The sequence below is a fragment of the Diabrotica virgifera genome, chromosome 3 (assembly GCF_917563875.1).
Source record: "Diabrotica virgifera virgifera chromosome 3, PGI_DIABVI_V3a".
In the NCBI taxonomy this organism is placed as follows: domain Eukaryota; kingdom Metazoa; phylum Arthropoda; class Insecta; order Coleoptera; family Chrysomelidae; genus Diabrotica; species Diabrotica virgifera.
Genome location: NC_065445.1, coordinates 9,996,754 through 10,019,429, shown reverse-complemented (window position 1 = coordinate 10,019,429; position 22,676 = coordinate 9,996,754). Strand labels below are relative to the sequence as shown.

Sequence of the window (22,676 nt, the reverse complement as noted above, 5' to 3'; positions counted from 1 at the left end):
TATTTAAAAAAACAAACGTTTGGTCTGCCACTGTGTTATAGAACAACCTGTAACATTCTAACTAATTTTGTAATGTGAAGCTCAAAGGCGGCTAACATTTTTGTTATTAACTTTTATTGCTATCTATTAATATAGCGGAGCTATTGAGCTTTACCCTACTAATCAATCACCCTGTATAGTAGATATATTACTTAGTTGATAATTAAGTAATAAAAATACAATAATGAACTAATATGACATAAAATAAGTTAAGTGTAACTTCTTCTTCTTCCATGCATTTGATGAAGAAGAAGTTTCACTTAATTTGCATGTGCAAAAAGCGGCCTAACATAGTCATTAATCTAATAAAAACAACTGTTTTGAATAGCGTGATACAAAACAAAACAAATAATAAAATAGGTAGTTAAAAAGTGCATCGAAATTATTTTCCTATAATAAAATATAATTTTATTACGTCTCATAAACAGGTCGATTGCAAAAACTAAAATCTGTTTATATACAGGGTGTCCCGAAAAGATTGGTCATAAATTATACCACACATTTTCGGGTCAAAAATAGTTCGACTGAACCTAACTTACCTTAGTACAAATATGCTCATAAAAAAAGTTACAGCCCTTTGAAGTTACTGATTTTGAAAAGTATTTTGTTGAAGTATTTTGAAAGAGAAGCCACATCTCGATAAAAGGTGACTTGTCAAAAAAAAAAGACTGAGACAAAAAAGTTTTAAAAACACTGTGTTTAACTAATGGTATTACAATAATAGTTTAATTGGAACGTACACTAACATTTGGGGGGTTTATAGGAACAAAAAAAAACCCATAAAATTTTTATGTAAATATATTAAAAAAGAGGCAGCATCTCGATAAAACTGGCTTATCTAAAAAATACTAAGAGGCAAAGAAGTTTTAAGAACGGTGTGTTTAACTAACGGTACCACAATATTGAATCAATTGGAACGTACACAAAAGTTTGGCGGGGTTTAAGGGAACAAAACCCCCATAAATTTTTTATGGGGTGGACAAACTTCACTATAATTTTGTTTTAAGATGTTCCTGCCATACGAATGATACATGTCCATTTTCAATAAAAAATCTCTAATGGTTTTTGATATATATAAAAAAAAAAGATTTTCATTTTGTAACTTCAAAGGGCTGTGACTTTTTTTGTCTGCACTATTGTATATAGGTAAGTGAAGTTCAATCAACCTATTTTTGTCCCCAGAATCTGTGGTATAATTTATGACCAATCTTTTCGGGACACCCTGTATTAAACATAAATCAATATTTATCAAAATAAGAAATGGGTTAGGAATGATACAAAAAAGCTAATCTATTTGTCAAACTCCTTCAAAACGTAGTTATGCCAGATCCTTCTACACTCCTCACACAGGAAAAAAAAACAGAATTAACCAAATTCCTAACAGCACCGTTTCAAATGGATCTACCTCACACAAAATTAACTACAAAACAAGTAAAACAAGTAATAATGAAAGAAATCAACAGCAAAAAAGCTCCCGATTTTGATCTAATCTTTAGCAAGATTCTGAATGAAGTCTTGGATTAGTGCATAAAACTAGTAAGTTTTATATTCAATACAATTCTGCGTTTAAACTACTTCCCAAGCACCTGAAAGGTGGCACAGATCCTAATGATCGATATACTTACCTGGAAAATAGGCAGAAAATGTTTCTTCCTATCGACCTGTAAGTCCTCTGCCTATGCTTAGCAAACCCTTTTAAAAGATGAAACGTGAAAATGTATAAAAATTATAATAGAAAAAGATAAATTTTCCAGAACATCAATTTGGATTCCGTGACAAGCATGGAACCAAAGAATATAGACGGTACTATAGAACAAGTGCATAGTGCATCGACTGGTTAACAAAATAAACAAACATTTAAACGTCAAGAGATTGCTCAACTACTTTCATTGATATATCTCAGGCATTCGATAAGGTTCAGCTTACAGCACTGCAAATAAAACTAAAGAAGCTCTTACCCTATCCTCATTTCCAGTTCTTAAAATCCGATCTAGTAAATGGATAGTTCCTGGAGAAACAAAGAACCGAGTACACTGAAATATTTATATCCTTTATATTCAGGCGTCCCCCAAAGAGCTTCGCATAACTTACAAGCCCACTTAAATAAAATAGAAAAATGGTTAAAAAAATAGAAACTAAAAGCTAATGAAACAAAATCGACCCACATGACATTTAGGTACCATGCGAAGAGAGAGCTGTCCACCAGTATACATAAACAACAAACAATTAGTACAAATAGATACAACCAAATACCTGGGTATACATCTAGATAAAAGATTAACATGGAGAAAACACATCTTCACCAAAAGAAAGCAACTTGGACTCAAACTTCAACAAATGTACTGGATCCTGGGCAGACATTCAATTGAAAATAAATTAGTGGTATACAAAGCCATACTTAAACCCATATGGACCTATGGCATACAGCTATGGGGCTCAGCCAGCAACTCTAACTTGGAAATCATACAACGTTTTCAAAATAAGGCATTAAGAACGCTCTATGGTACGTCCCAACGCAATAATAGAGAGAGACCTGAACGTTCCTAGCATCAAAGAAGAAATCAGCAAATACGGTGAAAAGTATGAAGAAAGATATCCAAATGATTTCGCGAGTGAATTATTAAACACGAAGGGTGAAGTTCGCAGACTGAAGCGTTATAAACCAACTGACTTACCCACTAGATTTTAGAAAAATTAGAACTGTTTTAAGTGTTACTTTATTTTGCTAGTAGTACTATCTATACATTAGTTGATAATTTACAAAGGAAAGTTTTCATTGGAATTCTTACCTACATGTCATAACCTAAGAAAGTCATAACTTTAACTGATTTTTCCTAACGGAAAAGATTTTTAAATAAAATGGAGTAATAAAAAAAATATATTCAGGCGTCGAATTCAGCGAACATTCCAACAAGCACAACCAGAGTACCAACATATGCAGATGATACTACACCTGGAGTATATCGTGCATATTATTACAAGGTGCACCCTGAAGAGATTCCAGCAAAACATAGACTCCTCTGGAAATTTTCCAGTTCAAAACAAATAGTCCAGCCTGGACTATTTGAGTTAAACAAACAAAAAACATAGTTATTAATCGAATAACAACTGTTTTCAATAGCATGATACAAAACAAATCAAATAAAATAGTTAAAAAGTGAATCAAAATTATTTTCATATAATATATTTTCACAAATAATAAAATTTTGTTTTATTATGTCTTATAAACAAATCAACTGCAAAACTAAAAACATTAATCAATATGCACCAAAATATTAATAACAAAAATAAATGTGCAAATTAGCGGTGTTCTGTATCTGTAGAGTATAGACATGGATCCCGCGTATCAAAAAAAAAGTTGATTAATAGCAAGCTGAAAATTTGTTCTTAGCTTACCGGTGTCTAGTCGGACAAACTTTGATGTATGGGAACACTGGAACAGTCGAAGTTTTAATTGTGGAACAGGTTAAAAATTTTGAACGTCAGATTACGAAAACGTTATATGTATTTTGTCGGACAGAACATCCAATTGATTTGCTACCCTTTCATTAAACTCTCATGCAAAAATCAGACAGCTATTACTAACCAACATAATTCCTGTCATTTGACATGTTCTTCGTGTTCCACTCATTAAATTGTCCAGTTGTTGATAAACGCCAGTCTGATTTTTGCATGAGAGTTTATTGAAATGGTAACAAATCAATTGGATGTTCTGTCCGACAAAATACATGGAAAGTTTTCGTAGTCTGACGTTCCAAATTTTTACCCTGTTCCACAATTAAAACTTCCCCTGTTCCAGTGTTCCCGTCCATCAAAGTTTGTCCGACTAGACACCCTTAAGCTATGAACAAATTTTCAGCTTGCTAATAATCAACTTTTTTGGTACGCGGGATCCAGGTCTAGTAGGGAGGAAAAGCACAATTGACCTATTGTTCATCCTCTCAGAGGGTTGTCGTCCTTAGCTCATTATCCATCCTGTCATTTGCAGGAAGGTGGACAAATCACCAGGGGACGTCTCCCCTATATTGGCAGGTGTATGCCAAGGCTCGCCGAACGCATACTCTCATATTGACTATAACTCCGGATATTCACATATATGTAGTACAATCATTCAAGCTTAAAATGGATCCAAACCTCGCAATTCTAATCGCCTTCCTGAAAATTTGGAATTAAGTCCATTTTACCCTCTTCCTCAAACCTGACTTGGTCGCAAAGTATGCTTTTTATTTTTAAGGGGTGAAAACTACCCCTTACTCCAATAAATTGAAAACTAATGAATTAAAGCGGTTATGAGCCATAATTATGTTTAAATATGTTAAATGTTGATTGCTTTAAATAATGACTTTAATATTTTGATATTTTACAGCTCACCAGCCCTTAAAAACAACCCCTCATACAAAGATTATGTAAAAAATATGGTCAAGAAACATGAAATTTTTTTATTTTGGATCGTAATAGGATAATTTCTTTCCATCAAGTACAAGAAATCTGACACTTATTTTTTTAATAATGCAACCACCAAAAACCACCCCTAAGAATGAAACTTGGGAAAAAATTGAAAATTAATAAATGGACACAGTTGTAGACATCAATATGTTTAAACATGTTAAAGTTTTGTTGGTTTTTTTACAATGTAACTAATAGTTCGATATTTTTATACGTAACAACCCTTAAAGACTACCCCTCATACAGCTATTAAAAAAATGGCTGAGATTATGAAATCATTTTATTTTTAATCTTAAATAGAAAAAATATGTATTATTTAAATATAAAAAACCTGATACATACAAGTTGATTCAACCCCTAAAAACTACCCCTTATCATAAAAATTAGGGAAAAAATCTTTTTGAAAGCTTGAAGTAATGGAATTCGTTAATAAAATGAAATTTAATTGTTGCTTATGATATAATGATATATTTATAAAATTTGTATCCCATAAAAATATTCGTTTGAGGGAAATTCAACTTTTTAAACTTGACATTTTGATGATACATAATGAAAAATATTTATTTTACAACATTAGATTAAGTATAAAATTAATATATTTTTTTAAGTATATATCAATAATTTAACTTCAACTTCCAAATTCGTCTATTTCTTCTTTCCTTTTCTTCTTTGTTGACAGGAGGACAATTTTGGCAGCTATCAACAGAGCAAGAACTGCAAGATTTATTGCAGTATAGTCCACGTTTGCGACACTCACAAGTTAAGCCACACCAAGGTGTCATTAATTAATTAAAACAATTATTTCAAACAATTATTATAGTATCATTCTCAGGACTGTGCAAAAACTAGCATAACATAGTAATAACAACTGTTTTGAATAACAACTGTTTTGAATAGCTCAATACACAACAAAACAAATAAAATAGTTAACAAGTAAAATCAAAATTATTTTCATACACTAAAATCTATTTTTATTAAATCCCATAAACAAGTTAATTACAAAACCAAAAACATTAATCAATATGCTCCAAAATATTATTAACAAATATAAATTTGCAAATTAGTGGTGTTATTCAACGGCACTTTCAAACCCAAATATCGTTTTTTTTGCTATTATGAATCTGTAACTGTTAGACAACAAATTAATGGTTTAAAATGGTACCTACTCTCCGGCGCGGTACCATATCTTCACTGGTAAACACAGTCGAAGGTGAAGGAAGAAGTCTTGCAATAGTTGCAGCGTGCTATAACCAAATTGGTTCTGATTGTGTAGTCAGTTTCGTTTCAGGAAGTGGGTTTATTTGATCGAAAATGCGCGAAGTTGAGTTAAAAATACAATGGTGAGTTTTCGAATTTTTTTTTTTGAGAAATTTGAGTTGTGAAACATTTTTTATTTTCTTTTCTATCTATATATTTCTATAATTTTATACTTTTTGTGTCTTTGTAGTTTCTTATATTAATTAATTTATTTAACTCAAGAGACTTAATGTAAAAAAAATCTATTTATAACTGACGTGAAATATCATACATATCCCATTCAGTATTTTAATATTATTTAAATATTTTTTTTGAAAAAGTTTACCAGTGTTGTGGAATATTTTTTATATAAGGTTGTCTACTTAAGTTGGAAACATATGAGGAACTTTTTTATTATTAATTTTACGAAAAAAGTTATTCTTCATAAAAAGTTCTGCATGCTCTAAAACCTAAGATTCAATCATTAATATCAATTTTTATCAATATTATACGAGGTATGTCAAAAAATATGAATTTCGTTCAAGGATAAAGTACATTTATTTCTCTGAATATCGAAAATTCTTATTATAAAAAGTTGTTTGGAATTAAAAACTAAGATCAAATATGCATTTATATGGTTCTAATTGAAAAAAATATTTTCCAAACTTTTCTCAAATTTATGGATACCTACTTAACTTCGTTGTTATTTATTACACATAAGATAACTCTTTTATTATTACTTTTACGAAAAAAAGGTATTCTTTATAAAAATCTCCGTATATCCTAAGCCCTAAGATGCTATCATCAAATATCACAATTTATTAATTTTATACGAGGTATGTCAAAAAATATGAATTTCGCTCAGGAGTAAAGTACCTTTATTTGTAACAATATTGAAAATTGTTATTACAAAAAGTTGTTTAGAAATAAAAACAATGTTTTAATATGAAATTACATCCTTCTATTTGAAATATTGTGAAATATAAAGGTACATACTATACTCATGAGCGAAATTCATATTTTATGATACACCTCGTATAAAATTAAAAAATGTTTATATATCATGGTTGTATCTTAGTTTTTAGACCATGCAGCGTTTTTTATAAAAAATAATTTTTTTCGTAAAATGAATAATAAAAGAGTTAAGTATCATATTTTTAATAAATAAAAACGATGTTGGGTATTCATAAATTTGAGGAAAATTTGTAAAATATTTTTTTTTTTTAATTAGAAGCATGTAATTGCATATTTGATCTTAGTTTTTAATTCCAAACAACTTTCCATAATAAGAATTTTCGAGATTCAGAGAAATAAAGGTACTGAACGAAATTCATATTTTTTGACATACCTCGTATAATATTGATAAAATTTGATATCTAATGATTGAATCTTAGGTTTTAGAGCATACAGAAATTTTTACGAAGAATAACTTTTTTTCGTAAAATTAATAATAAAAGTTTCCCATATGTTTCCAACTTAAGTAGACACGCTGTATATACATACAAAACATATTAATTATTTAATGTCCGACTGATATATTATTTGACAAATAATGACATGATTTCGAAGTCAGTTAAATATGATATAATGCCCTACGGCGTTATTTTGAAAAATAACGCCCTAGGGCGTTGAATTTAAATAACTATTTAAATACTGTCAAGTTGACAGATAACAACCTAAGTAAAACTATGGTTACCACAATTACGTTACGACTATTGCTTACGACTAATTAATTCAAAATTCATTAAAACTTTTTGCATATAAAGAATAATTTAGTTGGACATTAAACGTTATATTCCTCGGGCCAAAGGCCCTCGGTATATATACCATTGACCTCAAGTGTGATTATCCTTATAATACTCTTGGTACCTTAATAACTATATTTAACTCAAGAAACTTAACCTAAAAAAACTAAATTCTAAATGATAAAAAACATTTTTTTCTATGACTGACGTGAAATGTAATAAGTTGCCACTTCTTGTCAGTTGCTAAAGAGTCACATTTTATTCCAAGCGGTATTTTTATATTATTTAAATATTTCTTTTGAGAAATTTAACCACAGTTGTGGAACATTTTTTTATTGGAATATTATTGGAATACCTGTTATAGGAATATCCCGGTTTAAGAAATATAAATTTGAGGTCCCGAAACGTTTCTACTAGCCATCAATGATCGGTTATTAGAATATCACGGTTATAGGAATACTTTTGCTTGACATGAAGGCTATTCCAATAAGCGGGTTCGACTGTAAAAGGTATCGTAGAAGGAAAACTATGCATTTAAATTCTGGTGGATGAGGCATTAAATATACTTCTCATTTTTTCTTAAAACACATTGGTCATCAATTTTTTTGCAGCATATCTCGCTTAGTTTGAATGAAATCGACATTTGCTATTATTCTTTTTCTCATGAGCATCTTTCAGTGCTTCACAGTTTTTCGATTTCTTTCTAACGCATTAAATTATATGTGACAGAAAAAAGGCACGTCTGTGATTAGAGACATTTATAACATTTATTCTAGTTGTAACGATAGATGGCGCTATAATCGAAAAAAAAAATATTTACGAATTACATATATAATATATCTACGCATATAATCTGTACAATTTATAAGACTATACAAATCAAAGAAAATACCATTTTATAAATGCAATAAACACAATTGATTTGTTTTTATGCCAAATTGCAAATAAAATGTGACAACTGTCAGATTTAACTAAAATGTCATGTTAGAATAAATATTATAAATGTGTATTATCACGGACATACCTTTTTTTCTATCATTTGTGACGCACTGAAAAATGCTCCTGAAAAGGACTTTACTCATTTTAAAGGTCTTTTCAAGCACTACACAAGTTATTGGTAGCATCATACGCCTAAAATCGACCGTTTTTCTGTTATTTCAAGTTGAATACACCGATTTGAGCATGCACCAAAAAACAAACTTTTCACCTATCATATCTCTTTTTGTATTTTACTAGAAGATTTATAAAGGAACAATTGTCTTTGCTTTTTATAATCTACAAAAATGTTTTATAATAGTTATTTTAGTTAGATGCATAGTTTTTAAGGTATTCGGCAAAAACTGTCCGAAAAGGTGTCATTTTTCAATTAAAATGACCAATTTTCAACCATGAAAACTCAAAAAGTATTGAGTTTTCAAAAAAAAAATATAGAACAGTTTTTGCTTAGAATTAGGTTCTCTATCCACTTCCGTGGTTATTTTGACCAAACAATTTTTGACCCCCTTGAAGGGGTGGGAACCGCCCCAAAGATAAAAGCGCAATAGGAAATAGAGTAGACTTTGTTTCTTGAACTATTCCCTACTTACTGTAAAAATATCAAGTACATAGTATATCGATGTTGTAGGATAGAATTCGGAGCCAAATACCCTCATTGACTGTTCTAAATAGTAATGAGTTCATAGTTAAAATGTATTTACAATTTTTGTAAATTAATATTATGTAAATAAATAAAAAAATAAATAAAACAATGGACAACTTGCTCTTTAATAATTGTGTGACCATTGTTATCCAATAATTTTCTCACCTAATAAAACTGGTTTGAAAACAACAACAAAGAATATTTTATAAAAACAATGACATTTAAAAATTCCACATATAAGAAACATCCCGGCAGATATTATGTTAAAACTAATTAACAAAGAAAACAGTAAAATGGTGGTTGAGCTTTTCCGCATCATTCACAGTAAAATATGGAAAAGGTGTAAAGAAGATCAAGATGAAATGCAGTTTGGATTTAGAGATGGATTGGTAATAAGTTAAGATTCGCTACACTTTTTTCTTCATTTAGTAGGTAGTAGGATAATAAAAAAACTTGATAGAGAAGTCTGCGGAATACAACAAACCATTTGCACTGATATTCGTGGACTACGAGAAAGCATTTGTTACCATAAACCAGCAGAAAATGTTAAAAGCACTGACAGAATGCCGAATAGACCATGGCTACACTAACATGATAAAATATATCTACCACAACGCAACGGCTAGGCGTAAGACTATCTGATCAACTAACAAATAAATTCTGTATACAACGAGGAGTACGGTAAGGAGACACCATCTCACCAAAGCTATTCACAACTCTTTTAGAACACACTTTTAAGAAAGCAGATCTGAACGAATATGGTATCAACATAAATGGAGAGAAGCTCAGTCATTTGAGATTCGCAGATGACATCGTCCTCATAGCGGATCGTATGGATGATGCAATAATAATGCTGAACAAGTTATATCACGCTTCCTTAGAGGTCGGACTAAAGATTAACATCAACAAGACGCAAATAATCACTAATCTGGTGCTAAATCGTAATATTGTTGTTGATGGAATGGATATTGAGCAGATTGCATCTTATAAGTACTTGGGACATGAAATTCGGTTGGGAAGAGATAACCAGACGTGCGAGCTCCCACGTCGCATAGGATTAGCCTGGGCAGCGTTTGGTAAACTGAGCTATGTATTTAAATTGGACTTAACCATATGCCTGAAAAGGAAAATCTTTGACCAGTGTGTATTGCCTGTACTTACTTATGAAGCGGAAACATTAACACTCACAAAAAAGGTAGTGAACAAGATTCGCATAACTCAGAGGGATATGGAGCGCCAGATGTTGGGTGTCTCCCTGAGGGACCGAATCCCAAACGAAGAAATACGTCGTAGAACAAAAACAACGGACGCCGTCAAAAGAATCGCGTCGCTCAAATGGAATTGGGCAGGACACGTCGCCAGATTGTCAAACAACCGATGGACAAAACTTATTGTCGAGTGGAGGCCGCGAGAAGAAGCACTACGGAGCAGAGGACGACCACCAACCAGATGGGCTGACGATCTGAAGCGTGTTGTTGGCAACTGGATGCAAGCCGCACAAAACAGAGATAGATGGAAAGAGCTGAGGGAGACCTATGCCCAGCAGTGGACGCGTACGGGTTGATGACGAGGATAAGGGCTGATTCTTTGATTTTTCTCTTTTTCATGTCTGTTTCCTTCAAGATTATTGATACATGCTTCCACTGTGTCCTGTGCTCATTGTCACAGGCATGCTTGCATATCTGTGATTTGTCGAAATCCCTGTTTTTGATGTATGCTTTATGTTCGTTAATCCTGACGCTTAGTGGTCTTGCAGTTTGCAGTTTCTCCCACTTAGAAATTGTTGCATTCACAGGGTATTTTGTAGATGCAGTTCTTTGACGTTTCCTGTGTGTTGTTCGGTTTGGTTTTGATCAGAATAGATCGGAGTGTGTAGGTTGTTTTAAATGTTGTTGTTATGTTGTACTTATTCCCAATCCTTTTTTATTTTTCTGATCAGCCCTTTACATAATATGGTATTATTGACAACAAGAATGTTGAACATGGTGAACAGATTCTTGGTAAATCGATGTTTTCCGTTTTCCCCCCTAAGGGGAAAGTCCGAGGGTACGAATGGCAAACTTTTTTGCATTTTTTGGGTACCCAAAATTTACATTCTAAACAAAATTTAACATGTTCGTGATTTTTAGAGATTCAGTGGCATTTTCGTCCCTGATGACTGGACTATACATATTATTTGCTAATTTTTGTGTGTCAAGATCTTGAACGCCCTACTAAAATTTTATACTAATAACCAAAATCTGAATACAGTTATTTAAATACTTAGACATCTTGTCTAAACCGTAAATTTTATTTTTGCATTTATTTTGATGTATGACCTTTCTAACTTACTCCTAACTGTACAAGTAGGTTCACATAATTGTCAAAGAACTACAGTTAAATCAACTGACTAAATATAGGTCTCATTTGCATTTCTAAAGAATTTACAATCTTGTTCAAGCACAATTTGAATAACAGAACTTTATCTGGTCTCAGCTTGAAGATAGAATCTGATCTTACCTCAATCCTGTCGTTCTAGATCTATATGGACTCTATGCTCCAATTTTACACGTGGTTTTACACAGAATCATTTTCATTAATCTTTTCTTGGTCTTTCTCTCTTCTCAGGTAAGACACTATTTGCTTCTGAAGTTTAATTAGGAGATCTCTACACCAGACCCCTATTTTTTAATTTTCCGTTCCATTTTTTCTTCACAATAAATCCTTTTTGATGTTAAAGAACCCTCCTCCAGCACATCCAATTAAAGTACTCCTACATAACTCAAATCCAGGTGTTCTTTTTCCTTAAATGTATTAACACAAAGATGCAGAGACATGAATATAGATATACACGCGTATTTTATTGATTATCGAAAAGCATTTGACTGTGTTAACCATCAAAAGATTATAAAAATTCTGAGAACAACTGGAATTGGCGAACAAGACTTGCGAATTATCTATGCACCAAAGGACAACAATTAAAATAGAGCACAGAATATCCGAAGATATAATAATCCAACGAGGAGTTCGACAAGGTTGCGTTTTATCCCCGACATTATTTAATAATTTGTGTTCGGAATCTATATTCAGAGAAACTTTGGATGAGGTCCAAGATAGAATCATTAACTGGACCAGCATAGATAACCTCAGGTACGCTGATTATTCCGTCCTAATAGCAAAAAATGCAGTATAACTACAATACCATATACATACATAATCGCTTCTCTTCTACACTTAGGTGTCGAGGGAGGTACTTTTGGTCTTTGATACATTCTTCTTCTTCTCATTTCTCATTTCTTCTTTCCATTCTTTTCTGTTCTTCGCCATTTGTGTTGATTCTTGCCAATATTTGTCCTTATTTTTTAATGTCTCTGCTAATGCTAATTTTTTCTTCTTTATTGTGTCAAGTAACGGTTTGATTTCAAGTCTGTTTCTTATTTCTTCATTTCTGAGTCTGTCTGTCTTTCTTGCTCCTATCATTCTTCTGAGGCATTTCATCTCTACTTGTGTCCTACTCTGGCGTCTTCTGTTTAAGATCCAGTTTTCTGCTCCGTATGTGAATGATGGGCTATAGTATATTGTTTCAAATGCCATATTCATTTTCCTTGATATTTCTTTGTTGTTGAAGAAATCCTCCATTTAGACCCTGGAATAGTTTTCCTGTGCTCTCTAGTATGTTAGTGAGATCGTCCTCTATGCTTCCTCTGTTATTTATTACTCTTCCCAGGTAGTTGTATATGTTTGTTGGCTTTATTTTTTGTTGACCTATCTCCACTTCAATTAGGTCTACCATGTCATTTTTCGTTGTTATTTTCATTACCTGTGTCTTCTCTTTATTGACATTTAGGTTGTATGTGTTGCTTCTGAGTTACTGGGTTCCATTTTTCTAAATTGTGCCAATATTATATACGTTTCGTTGCATCTATCAGGTCTCCGTTTACTTGCTTTTTTTTCAGACTCTTCCACATAGTTTTCCTTTCGATTTAATCAAATGCTTTTTCCATGTCTATAAAACTGACGTAAACGTATTTTACTTCTTTGTTTTAAAAATGTACATTTTTTTAAGAAAATTACATTTAAAGAAGCTGCATTTCCTTATTAAATATTTTAGATGATTTATTTTATATTTGGGATAAATATATAATAATGCACATACTTGAATTTGATTGTCTTGATCTTAAGGTCGAACCATAATTTTTTATTTCTTCCGGCATACTTACAATGTATCATTTGCTTCGCACACTAAAACTTCCGGGCTTATATAATTGCATATAAAATTTAAGTGCCAGCTGAAAATACTTTGTTTCGTTGCATAAATCAGTGGGCTCAGATAGTTTTTTACGATAACTATTATATAATTTCTATTTGTCTAGTCATCTAACATTTCGCTCGAGGAATATTTTGATGATTAACGGTGTAGCACTTGGAAATAATGTTTTTAAACTTTTAGTAGGTCAAACCATCACAAATCTTAAAGAAATGAACTACATACATAATATATACAACTCTTACTTTCGGTAGTGAGCAAACTGTTCAAGAGTTTTTTATCATGGGTTTTATTAGAAAAGAACGTAATAACAATTAAATAGACACTGAGGGCAATTAAAAACACATTTTCTAAGAAAAACTGAATTTTATGGCAATATTGATGACTGAAATAAAGACTGAATGCGTGTTATATTATCTTTATGTCATTTAACAACCAGAAAATTATCAGTAGACCAGTAAAGAAAAAAAAACAGCTGAAAAATCTTATACAGCCGTGATAGTATACGTCTCCTTATGCTTCTTTTTCCTTGGAGCTTTCCCTGAGATATTCCAATTTTCTGGTTTTGATTTTATGTAGGTAAAACTTCCATTTTTTTATTGATCTTTCTCAGAACCTCTCTATTTTTGACGAATATGAAAAATCATATTTCTTCTTTAGCACATTTCTATTCAACTTTGGACATAGGCCTTCCCCAAATCTTTTCATATCTCTGTCTGTCCTTGGCTGCGCTTTTCCAGTAAGTTCCTGGAGTTTTTACAATATCGTCCTTCCATCGCGTCTGAGGTCTTCCTCTTCCTCTTCTTCCTGTCCACGGTCTCCAATTTTGTATTTCAGCATTTTATCTTTTATCTTCCGGTCTCGCATTGTGGCCCGAAAATCTCCATTTTACCCATGTTATATCTTCAGTTACATGTTTTACTTTTGTATTCTCTCTTATCCATTTGTTTGATTTTCTGTTTTGCAGTTTTATTCTCAACATGGATCTTTCAATTTTTCTTTCAGACATTTATATTTTGTTTATGTTGGCCTTTGTTAATGTCTGATGCACTGATCAAATAAACGGGTTTTTAGGTACTGTTGTATCTTTGTGCTTTTTAGTATCCATCTTAACTTTCCATACGCTGCCCACCCCAATCTGATTCTTCTTTGTATTTCAATTGTTTGGTTCTCTTTATTAGTTTGATTGTTTGACCCAGGTATATATTCTTCAACAGTCTCAATATTTATGTTATTTATATTTGTATTTATATTTATTCTGTCATTTGTATTTGTCATGATTTTTGTTTTACTCATGTTCATTTTTAATCCCATCTTCTCTGATGCTTGTGCTAGTTGAGTCAGCATTGTGGCTAGTTCTTCTTGGTGGGTTGTAATAATAACAACATAATCGCAATATCTGAGGTGATTGAGTTTCTTTCCGTTTATGTTGATACCCATGTCTTCCCATTCACGTTCTTTAAAGACGTCTTCCAGAGCTAAGGTGAAGAGTTTTGGGGATATTACATATATTATATTAATAATAATAAGAGGAATAGTTGACGACAAATCCTTGAAGACGTAAAGCTGATTTTGTCTATTTTTTAGCAATCATAAAAAGTGAAAAAATTAATTTTTTCCTATAAAACGTTTCTTAGAGGTTTTAAAGAAAAATGGTTCAAATAAAAGTAGTAGATCATAAAAATTCTTTAATTTGCGGATTTCTAAATTAAAATATATAAACAAGTAACCGAGATAATTGCAAAAAGCCCTTATGTCAGCTTATACCGCTAAAATATCTGGTCACAAAATCTGCTGCCATATATTATGAAAGCGTCTTTTACATCATACTTAAACTATCAGAAAGGTACAGAATTCAATCAACAGATGAAGAAATAGAGCAATTTTACAAAGATATTTCTGAGACAAAGACAGAAAGAAGCCATTCAAAATTATCAGGGGAGATTTTAATTCTAACGTAAGAACGTGGTCTCGGTATTCTGAACAAAAGAAGAACAGTTACTAACCTACATACAGGATACAGGAGCAAAACTCATCATCAGTCACCATCATTCTCTTTGCCTTTATCCTTTTGCGGAGTCGGCTTCGTAATTGCATTTCTCCATAAGTTTCTATCTTGGACTATATCAATGTCAATCCTCCTTACCGATATGTTCTGCAAAAGCGTCTCCCCCAGGCATGGCTGCTTTATACATTAGGCAATATAGGCAGTTGCCTAGGGCGGCAAAATGTGAGAGGGCGGCAAAAATACTGTATATAAAAATTAAAATCGAATAACAAGTATGTATGTTCATCCATCAATGAAATAAAAGTGGGCATTCATATCTAAATAGAATAACACAAATTGCATCCATAACAAAAATAAAACAAACATAGCATTCTGTTATCTTAACACTATTCATTCAAAAAGCACGGAAGTCATACATTTAGTGATTATCGGACCGCCGGCAGCTCGGCAAAGGCGTGGGCTATTGAACACTTCAATATTGCACATTTTGCAGAAACTAAAGATTTGACTTGTCTACAGTAGGACATCGAGTTAGAGTTGGGATTTTCAAACTGTATTATTACAAGTAGATAAGGTTTGTGTCGTCGCACAGATATACTCCAGGGAAATAAGCAAGAAATAGACCATGTTCGGGACACTGAAATATCGAGGTAGGTGACTACTTTTTTAGTTATTGTTGACTGTTGACCTATAGGATGAAAACGTACATGTTTCCTGCCTAGAGTTCGCGTCCGTTTTTTAATTATTAACAATTTAGTGCAATCAACGCGATTTTTTCCATTTTTTGCACTCAATTAAAAAGCTAAATAGTTGACATAAAATTACAAAATTTATTTTTTTAGAACCTTGAAAAACCTTCAAAATGACGATTTTTGAAAGTCAAAAAATTAATTTGTTGCTTCGTAAACTGCAAAATAATTGAAAATCGTTATTTATTAATACTTTTACTAAAACTAACTTTGACTATAGTGTTTCACTGAAAGTTGGGTATTGGGGTGCATAACAAACCCTCAAAATTTGAGACCGATCCATTAATTAGTTTAAAAGTTATTCTATTTGTTTATCCCAGAGACCTTTGTTTTGCAATAAAAAATGACAGCAAATAATGACGATAAAAGGACAATTCTGCGTATACCAAATGAAAGTAGAAAAGTGATACTATCAAAATGTTTTAAGAAAAGATAAAAATTATCTACTATAGTAAAAAATACTAGTTTATAAACATTTAGAATAACTTTAAAAATATTGTCCGTAGAAAACATCTTCTTACATATTCGAAAAGGAAATATTTTACTCGAATTTTTAAAAATGTAGTTCAAATGGTGACTAGTCATGGTAAGTGAAGGGGGAGCTTCTGCGTTGATTGCACTAAATTGTTAATAATTAAAAAACGGACGCGAACTCTAATCAGGAAATATGGTTTTCATCCTATAGGTCAACAATCATTAAAAAAGTTGTCTGCTACCTGGCGGGAGCCGACAAATGCATGAGTTCAAAAACTAAAAAGCAACTTAAAACTACTACCATTTTCTATATCTTGGGATCTACTCAATGGATTTTGATATTTCTTCTTTTAATTTGTATTATGTACTTTGGTGTACCTTACAAATATGCAATTTGTCTAAACATTTATTAGACATTTATTAATTAATAAACAGTCTAATTTTTTTAAACAATTTTTGAAAAAATAGTTTTTTCTCAAAAATCAATTTTTTCTAATGATACTATCATTATGAAAAAGTTAAGGTATACTTTAGTAAATAAAGTATGTTCAATAAATTACTATTTAATAAAAATAATATATTTATTAAAATATACTTTAACTTTTTCTATGATCATTAATGATATGATTAAAAAAATTGATATTTAGAAAAAAAATTTTCAAGGAATGTTTAAACAAATTAGACCCTTTATTAATTAATACATTTATAATAAAATTGCATATTTGTAATGTATGTAGAAATTACATACAAATTTTAAAAAGATTACATACAAATTAAATTGTTAATAATTAAACAAAACGGACGTGAACTCTAGACCATAGAGTTAAATATTAGCATAGAGAGAGTGTCATTCAGAGCGAAGTGACGACACCATCTTTTTTATTTGGATTAGTGCTGTTTCACTCTTACGCATAGTAAAGCTGCTACAGTTGTCCTCCTCTTCCGTGCCTATATTCACACTGAATGTGATTATAGATTCTCGATACAATGTGTTAGAAGGAGATGCAGCAAACCAGTCCCAGAGATATTGTCGTCAGGAAGCGCGGAAGGTAGGCTCCCTCTATGTTAATATATACCTCTATGCTCTAGACAGGACACGAGTAGGTCTTCTTCCTATTGGTCTACAATAACTAAAAAAGTAGCCAGCTACCTGAATATTTCAGTTATTATTAAAATGGTGTAACAGTGTGAAGCAGCTTCAGTGAAATATGTAGCAGCTTCAGTGATGTATGTTAAAAAATATGAATTTACACAATATCGAAAATTGTTATTGAAAAGTTATTTGGAATTAAAAACTGTTTCAATATGCAATTACATTTAGTCCTGTCTCTTGTCGCCCCAAGGGGGGAGGTGGGGAATTCGTAGAACACGAACTTTTTGGGTAACAGTTGATCCGGATGTCGATAAGATTTTTATAAGCAAAGAACTTGAGGAATTACATAACAGCGATTCTTAGCAAAACAAAACTCTTTCTGTATTTTTTTGGGTCATTCTAAGCAAAAAATGTTCTTACAAGTTATTTCGTAGGATGCATAGTTTTCGAGATAAACGCGGTTGAACTTTCAAAAAATCGAAAAATTGCCATTTTTGAACCCGAATAACTTTTGATTAAAAAATAAAATAGCAATTCTGCTTACCGCATTTGAAAGTTCATGTCAAATTATACCGGTTTTGGTTATTTGCATTGCTAGAAATTAATTGATTTATAGCAAAATTTACAAAGCTATAAACACATAGTGCTTGAGTAATGTTTTCAATGCATCTCTCATTTAAAATCAAACGGGTAGGCGGGCCTACAAACAGGCAATTTCTGCGTAGCATGCATTAAAACATTGGACACAGGTCAAAAAGCTCGATGTTTATAGCTTCGTTTAACAATAACAAAGAAAATATTATTTATTTTACATCAGGCGTAATGTTACATATTACTATTATAAAAAGGCGCCATGCATTTTGTTTGACAATATTATTATAGGACATGACAGTTCTTACAAAGGTACAGTTCTTCTTCTCAAAATGTCATGTCATACAGGGTGATTGATTAGTGGGGTAAAGCTCAATAGATCCGCTACAGTAATAGATAGCAATAAAAGTTAATAACAAAAATTTTAGCCACCTTTGAGTTTCACATTACGAAATTAGTTAGAATGTTACAGGGTGTTCGATAACACGGTGGCAGACCAAACTTATGTTTTTTTAAATGGAACACCCTATATTTTATTTTAAATTCGAAATCCTGTTAACTTCTTTATCACAAAAATATAAAGATGTGTTATATTATACAGGGTATTTACAAAGTTTTAACCAATTTTATATGAAAATCGTAACAAGTTCAACTCCCTGTATAAATAAAAATAAGCAAAACAGCAATGGTTTATTAATGTCATATTTTTTAACGTATGGTCAAAATTTTCAAGAATGGTCGATATTGCTAATTTTCTTTATATCAAATACGCAAGTACATTATTTTCTCAGTAATCATAAATGGAACACCCTGTATGTTATATCACTATTGAAAAGTACCATTACCGTACTTTAATTTTTAGATAACATTCCCTATGTCTAAATTTATTAGTTTTCGAGATATCTACATTTTTCAATGGATCAGTAACGTGGCCACCCAAATCACCAGAATTTAATAAACTGGACTGGTTTTTTTGGGGTTACGTTAATAATGAAGTTTATAAAATACCTTCAACAACAAGGGAGGAGATGAAAAATAGATTACAAAAGGACATCGCACACATCTTATGGAAAATATAATGTCACTCAAATTCAATAAAATTTATACCAATAAATTCGTTTTAAATTAACGATCAAATCTTATCATTGCGCCAACCCTCTATTTTCAAAAATAAGAGCAGAAATTGATATAAATAAATCTGAAATCAAATGGGTAGGTACATAAGTTAGAGAGAGAAAAAATATTTTAAAATACCCAGATTTTCGGTACTCCATAAATCAGCGGATTAGTTTCACTAATCCGCTTAGGCCCAGCGGGATTTAAGCTGTTATGAATAGCACTCAGAGCAATAATGATTGTAAACTAACATTTTATGGACTCCAAAAATGTGATTTCGATAAACTTTAATTGCAATTTGCGCCGTAATTAATCATAATTAAGAGTTGGCGCAATGATAAGAATTGATCGTTATATTAAAACGAATCTTATCGTATAAATTTTATTGAATTTGAGTGACATTATATTTTCCATAAGATGTGTGCGATGTCCTTTACAAATTCTTCGTAGAGTAAGTAGCTCATTCAATGATCGTTTTTAGGCGTGCATAAATGTGTTAGGAGATAATTTTGAACACCTTATGTAATTAAATATTGAAAATATTTTATTAAAAGTAGCTTCTAATTTTTTCAAACATGTTTTTTTTGCAAAATGTATTACTGATAAATTATCTTTCGTTCTTTATTTGTTACATTGTTACATTTACATACAAAAGTAGTGTTTAATTGTCTTCACAAAATGCTGTATTTTGTGTTTGTGTGTTTTTTTGTAAAATTTATTACTAATTTTCTTTGTTTATTTGTTGCATTTACATAAAAAGATAGTTTTTAATTGTTTCAAAAATGTTGCATTGCTGTTTTGCTTATTTTTATTTATACAGAGAGTTGAACTTGTTACGATTTTCATACAAAATTGGTTATAACTTTGTAAATACCTTGTATAACATTACAAACTTTTATATTTTTGTGATGGAGAAGTTAACAGGATTTCGAATATAAAATAAAATATAGGGTATTCTATTTAAAAAAACATAAGTTTGGTCTGTCACTGTGTTATCGAACACTCTGTAACATTCTAACTAATTTTGTAATGTGAATCTCAAAGGTGGCTAAAATTTTTGTTATTAACTTTTATTGCTATCTATTACTATAGCGGAGCTATTGAACTTTACCCCACTAATCAATCACCCTGTATAGTAATACTGTCAAAAAAATGCATGGCGCTTTTTTATTTATAATATGTAACATTACGCCTGATGTAAAATAAAGAATATTTTTAACACATTTCCAAACATTATTTGAAGAACCTAACATTCTTATTTAAATAAAAAATTCTGCTTGCATTTTTTTCGCAAAAATGATACATGCTTGAAGGGCGGCTACTAGAGAATTGCCTAGGGCATCACTTGACCTAAACGCGGCCCTGCCCCCAGGTCTTCTTTGCTGTTTCTCTTTTACTTCTTCCAGGAACCCATAGATTAGCAATTCTTCATAATGGATGATTAACGTCTCGACGTTGAACATGACCAAACGATCTTAACATATGCTCTCTCATTTTGGCATCAATTGGTACCACCCCTAGACTTGATCTGATATACTCACTTTTAATGTTATCCTTTTTTGTCGCTCCACTCATCCATCTAAGCATTCTGTCTTTTTTTAACTGCTTAACATTCAGTTCTGTACATTATAGCTAGTCCTATGGCTATTTTATTTTCCCTTCGTCTTCATTGGAATTTTTCTCTAACGCAACACACCACTCGCTTCTTTCCACTTCATCCATCCAACCCTAAATCTACTGCATGTATCTTCATCTATTTCCCCAGTACTCTGTAATACTGATCCTGTGTACTTAAAGATTTTAAAATCTTACAATTCTGAAAGTCTTTACAATCACTTCACTATCCACAGATATCATTTTATTTGTAGTAACTTCATCTTTTAAAGGAGAATGACACAAGAGAGGAATGTAGTTCTTTCTCCTTGACTGGTCATGAAGGAAACTCTTTTGTTTATAATTTATCTTTTGTTTATTTTCTGTTAACTCTCAACGTCAATATATTCCAGAAAAGTATCTTCCTTTAAAATTACCCCGTATAGATATTATTTAAAATAATTAGTACTAATAGTAGTACTGATTACCTTAAATACTATTATGCACGATAAACGCATTAGCGATAATTTTTAACAACACATAAAAGGTGGAGTCATCGAATGAAAAATCAAAAGCATTTACAACTTTACATAAAAAATTAAATTATCTTTTGCAAAAAGGTATTAATATTAATGAGTATAGTCCATGTGGTGGGACCGCTCCCGTCTGAAAAAATTTCTGATTCGGTTTCTTTGTGGATTCCTATTCAAAAATGTCCCCTTTAAACAAATCTGAAGGGTGCCGAACGGAATTTTTGGGCAGAAATTGTTTAAATAATTTTTTTAAACAAATACAAAAGATCATGTTTTTTTGCTCTGGAACATATATTTTTAGATTTTTTGGGTCAATATAAACAAGAAAGGTATCTTGAAATTTTTCTCAGAAATTGATAGTTTTGGAGTTATAGGCGATTTAAAATCTGAAAAAAGCGAAAATACGCATTTTCGAGGCTTAAAAACTCATATTTAAATTAGTATTTTTGAGGTTGCCAGATACTTAGATTGAAGTCTGAACATTCAGCTTCAAGATTCTGAAGAGTGATCGCGTCTAACTTTAATTTATACCGTTGTTTTTTAATTGTTAAATATGCGTGTTTATCCGATTTTTTTGCCGGTGCGGCGCGCTCCATTTCAAAAATCTCCTATTTTCATCCGAAAAATATTTTTTCTAGATTCTTTGGGACATTCTAAATAAAATAAGTTTCTTGACATTTTTCTCAAAAGTTAATAGTTTTTAAATTATAAGCCATTGAAAATCCGAAAAATGACAAAAAACGCATTTTCGGATTTTAAATCGCTTATAACTTTAAAACTATTAACTTTTGAGAAAAATGTCAAGAAACTTATTTTATTTAGAATGTCCCAAATAATCTAGAAAAAATATTTTTCGGATGAAAATAGAATATTTTGAAACGGAGCGCGCCGCACCGGCAAAAAAATCGGATAAACACGCATATTTAACAATTAAAAAACAACGGTATAAATTAAAGTTAGACGCGATCAGTCTTCAGAATCTGGAAGCTGAATATTTAGTCTTCAATTTAAGTATCTGTTAACCTCAAAAATACTAATTTGAATATGAGTTTTTAAGTCTCGAAAATGCGTATTTTCGCATTTTTCAGATTTTAAATCGCCTATAACTCGAAAACTATCAATTTTTGAGAAAATTTAAAAGATACCTTTCTTGTTCAGAATCACCGAC

The 22,676-nt window shown here is 31.3% G+C and overlaps 1 protein-coding gene across 2 annotated transcripts in view; it reads left to right on the top strand.

Annotated features, from left to right (window-relative positions):
* Window positions 1-22,676, top strand: part of LOC114324370 (alpha-tocopherol transfer protein) — a 93,582-nt gene that overhangs the window by 12,257 nt on the left and 58,649 nt on the right. Inside the window, exon 1 of one of the 2 annotated variants that reach the window (XM_028272188.2) lies at window positions 5,666-5,825. The exons of the other annotated variant lie outside the window; for it this stretch is intronic. Coding sequence (XP_028127989.1) covers window positions 5,797-5,825 — 29 coding nt within the window. The 5' untranslated portion in view covers window positions 5,666-5,796. Of the gene's footprint in view, window positions 1-5,665; window positions 5,826-22,676 lie in introns of those variants that run through there. 2 annotated transcript variants of the gene reach the window in all.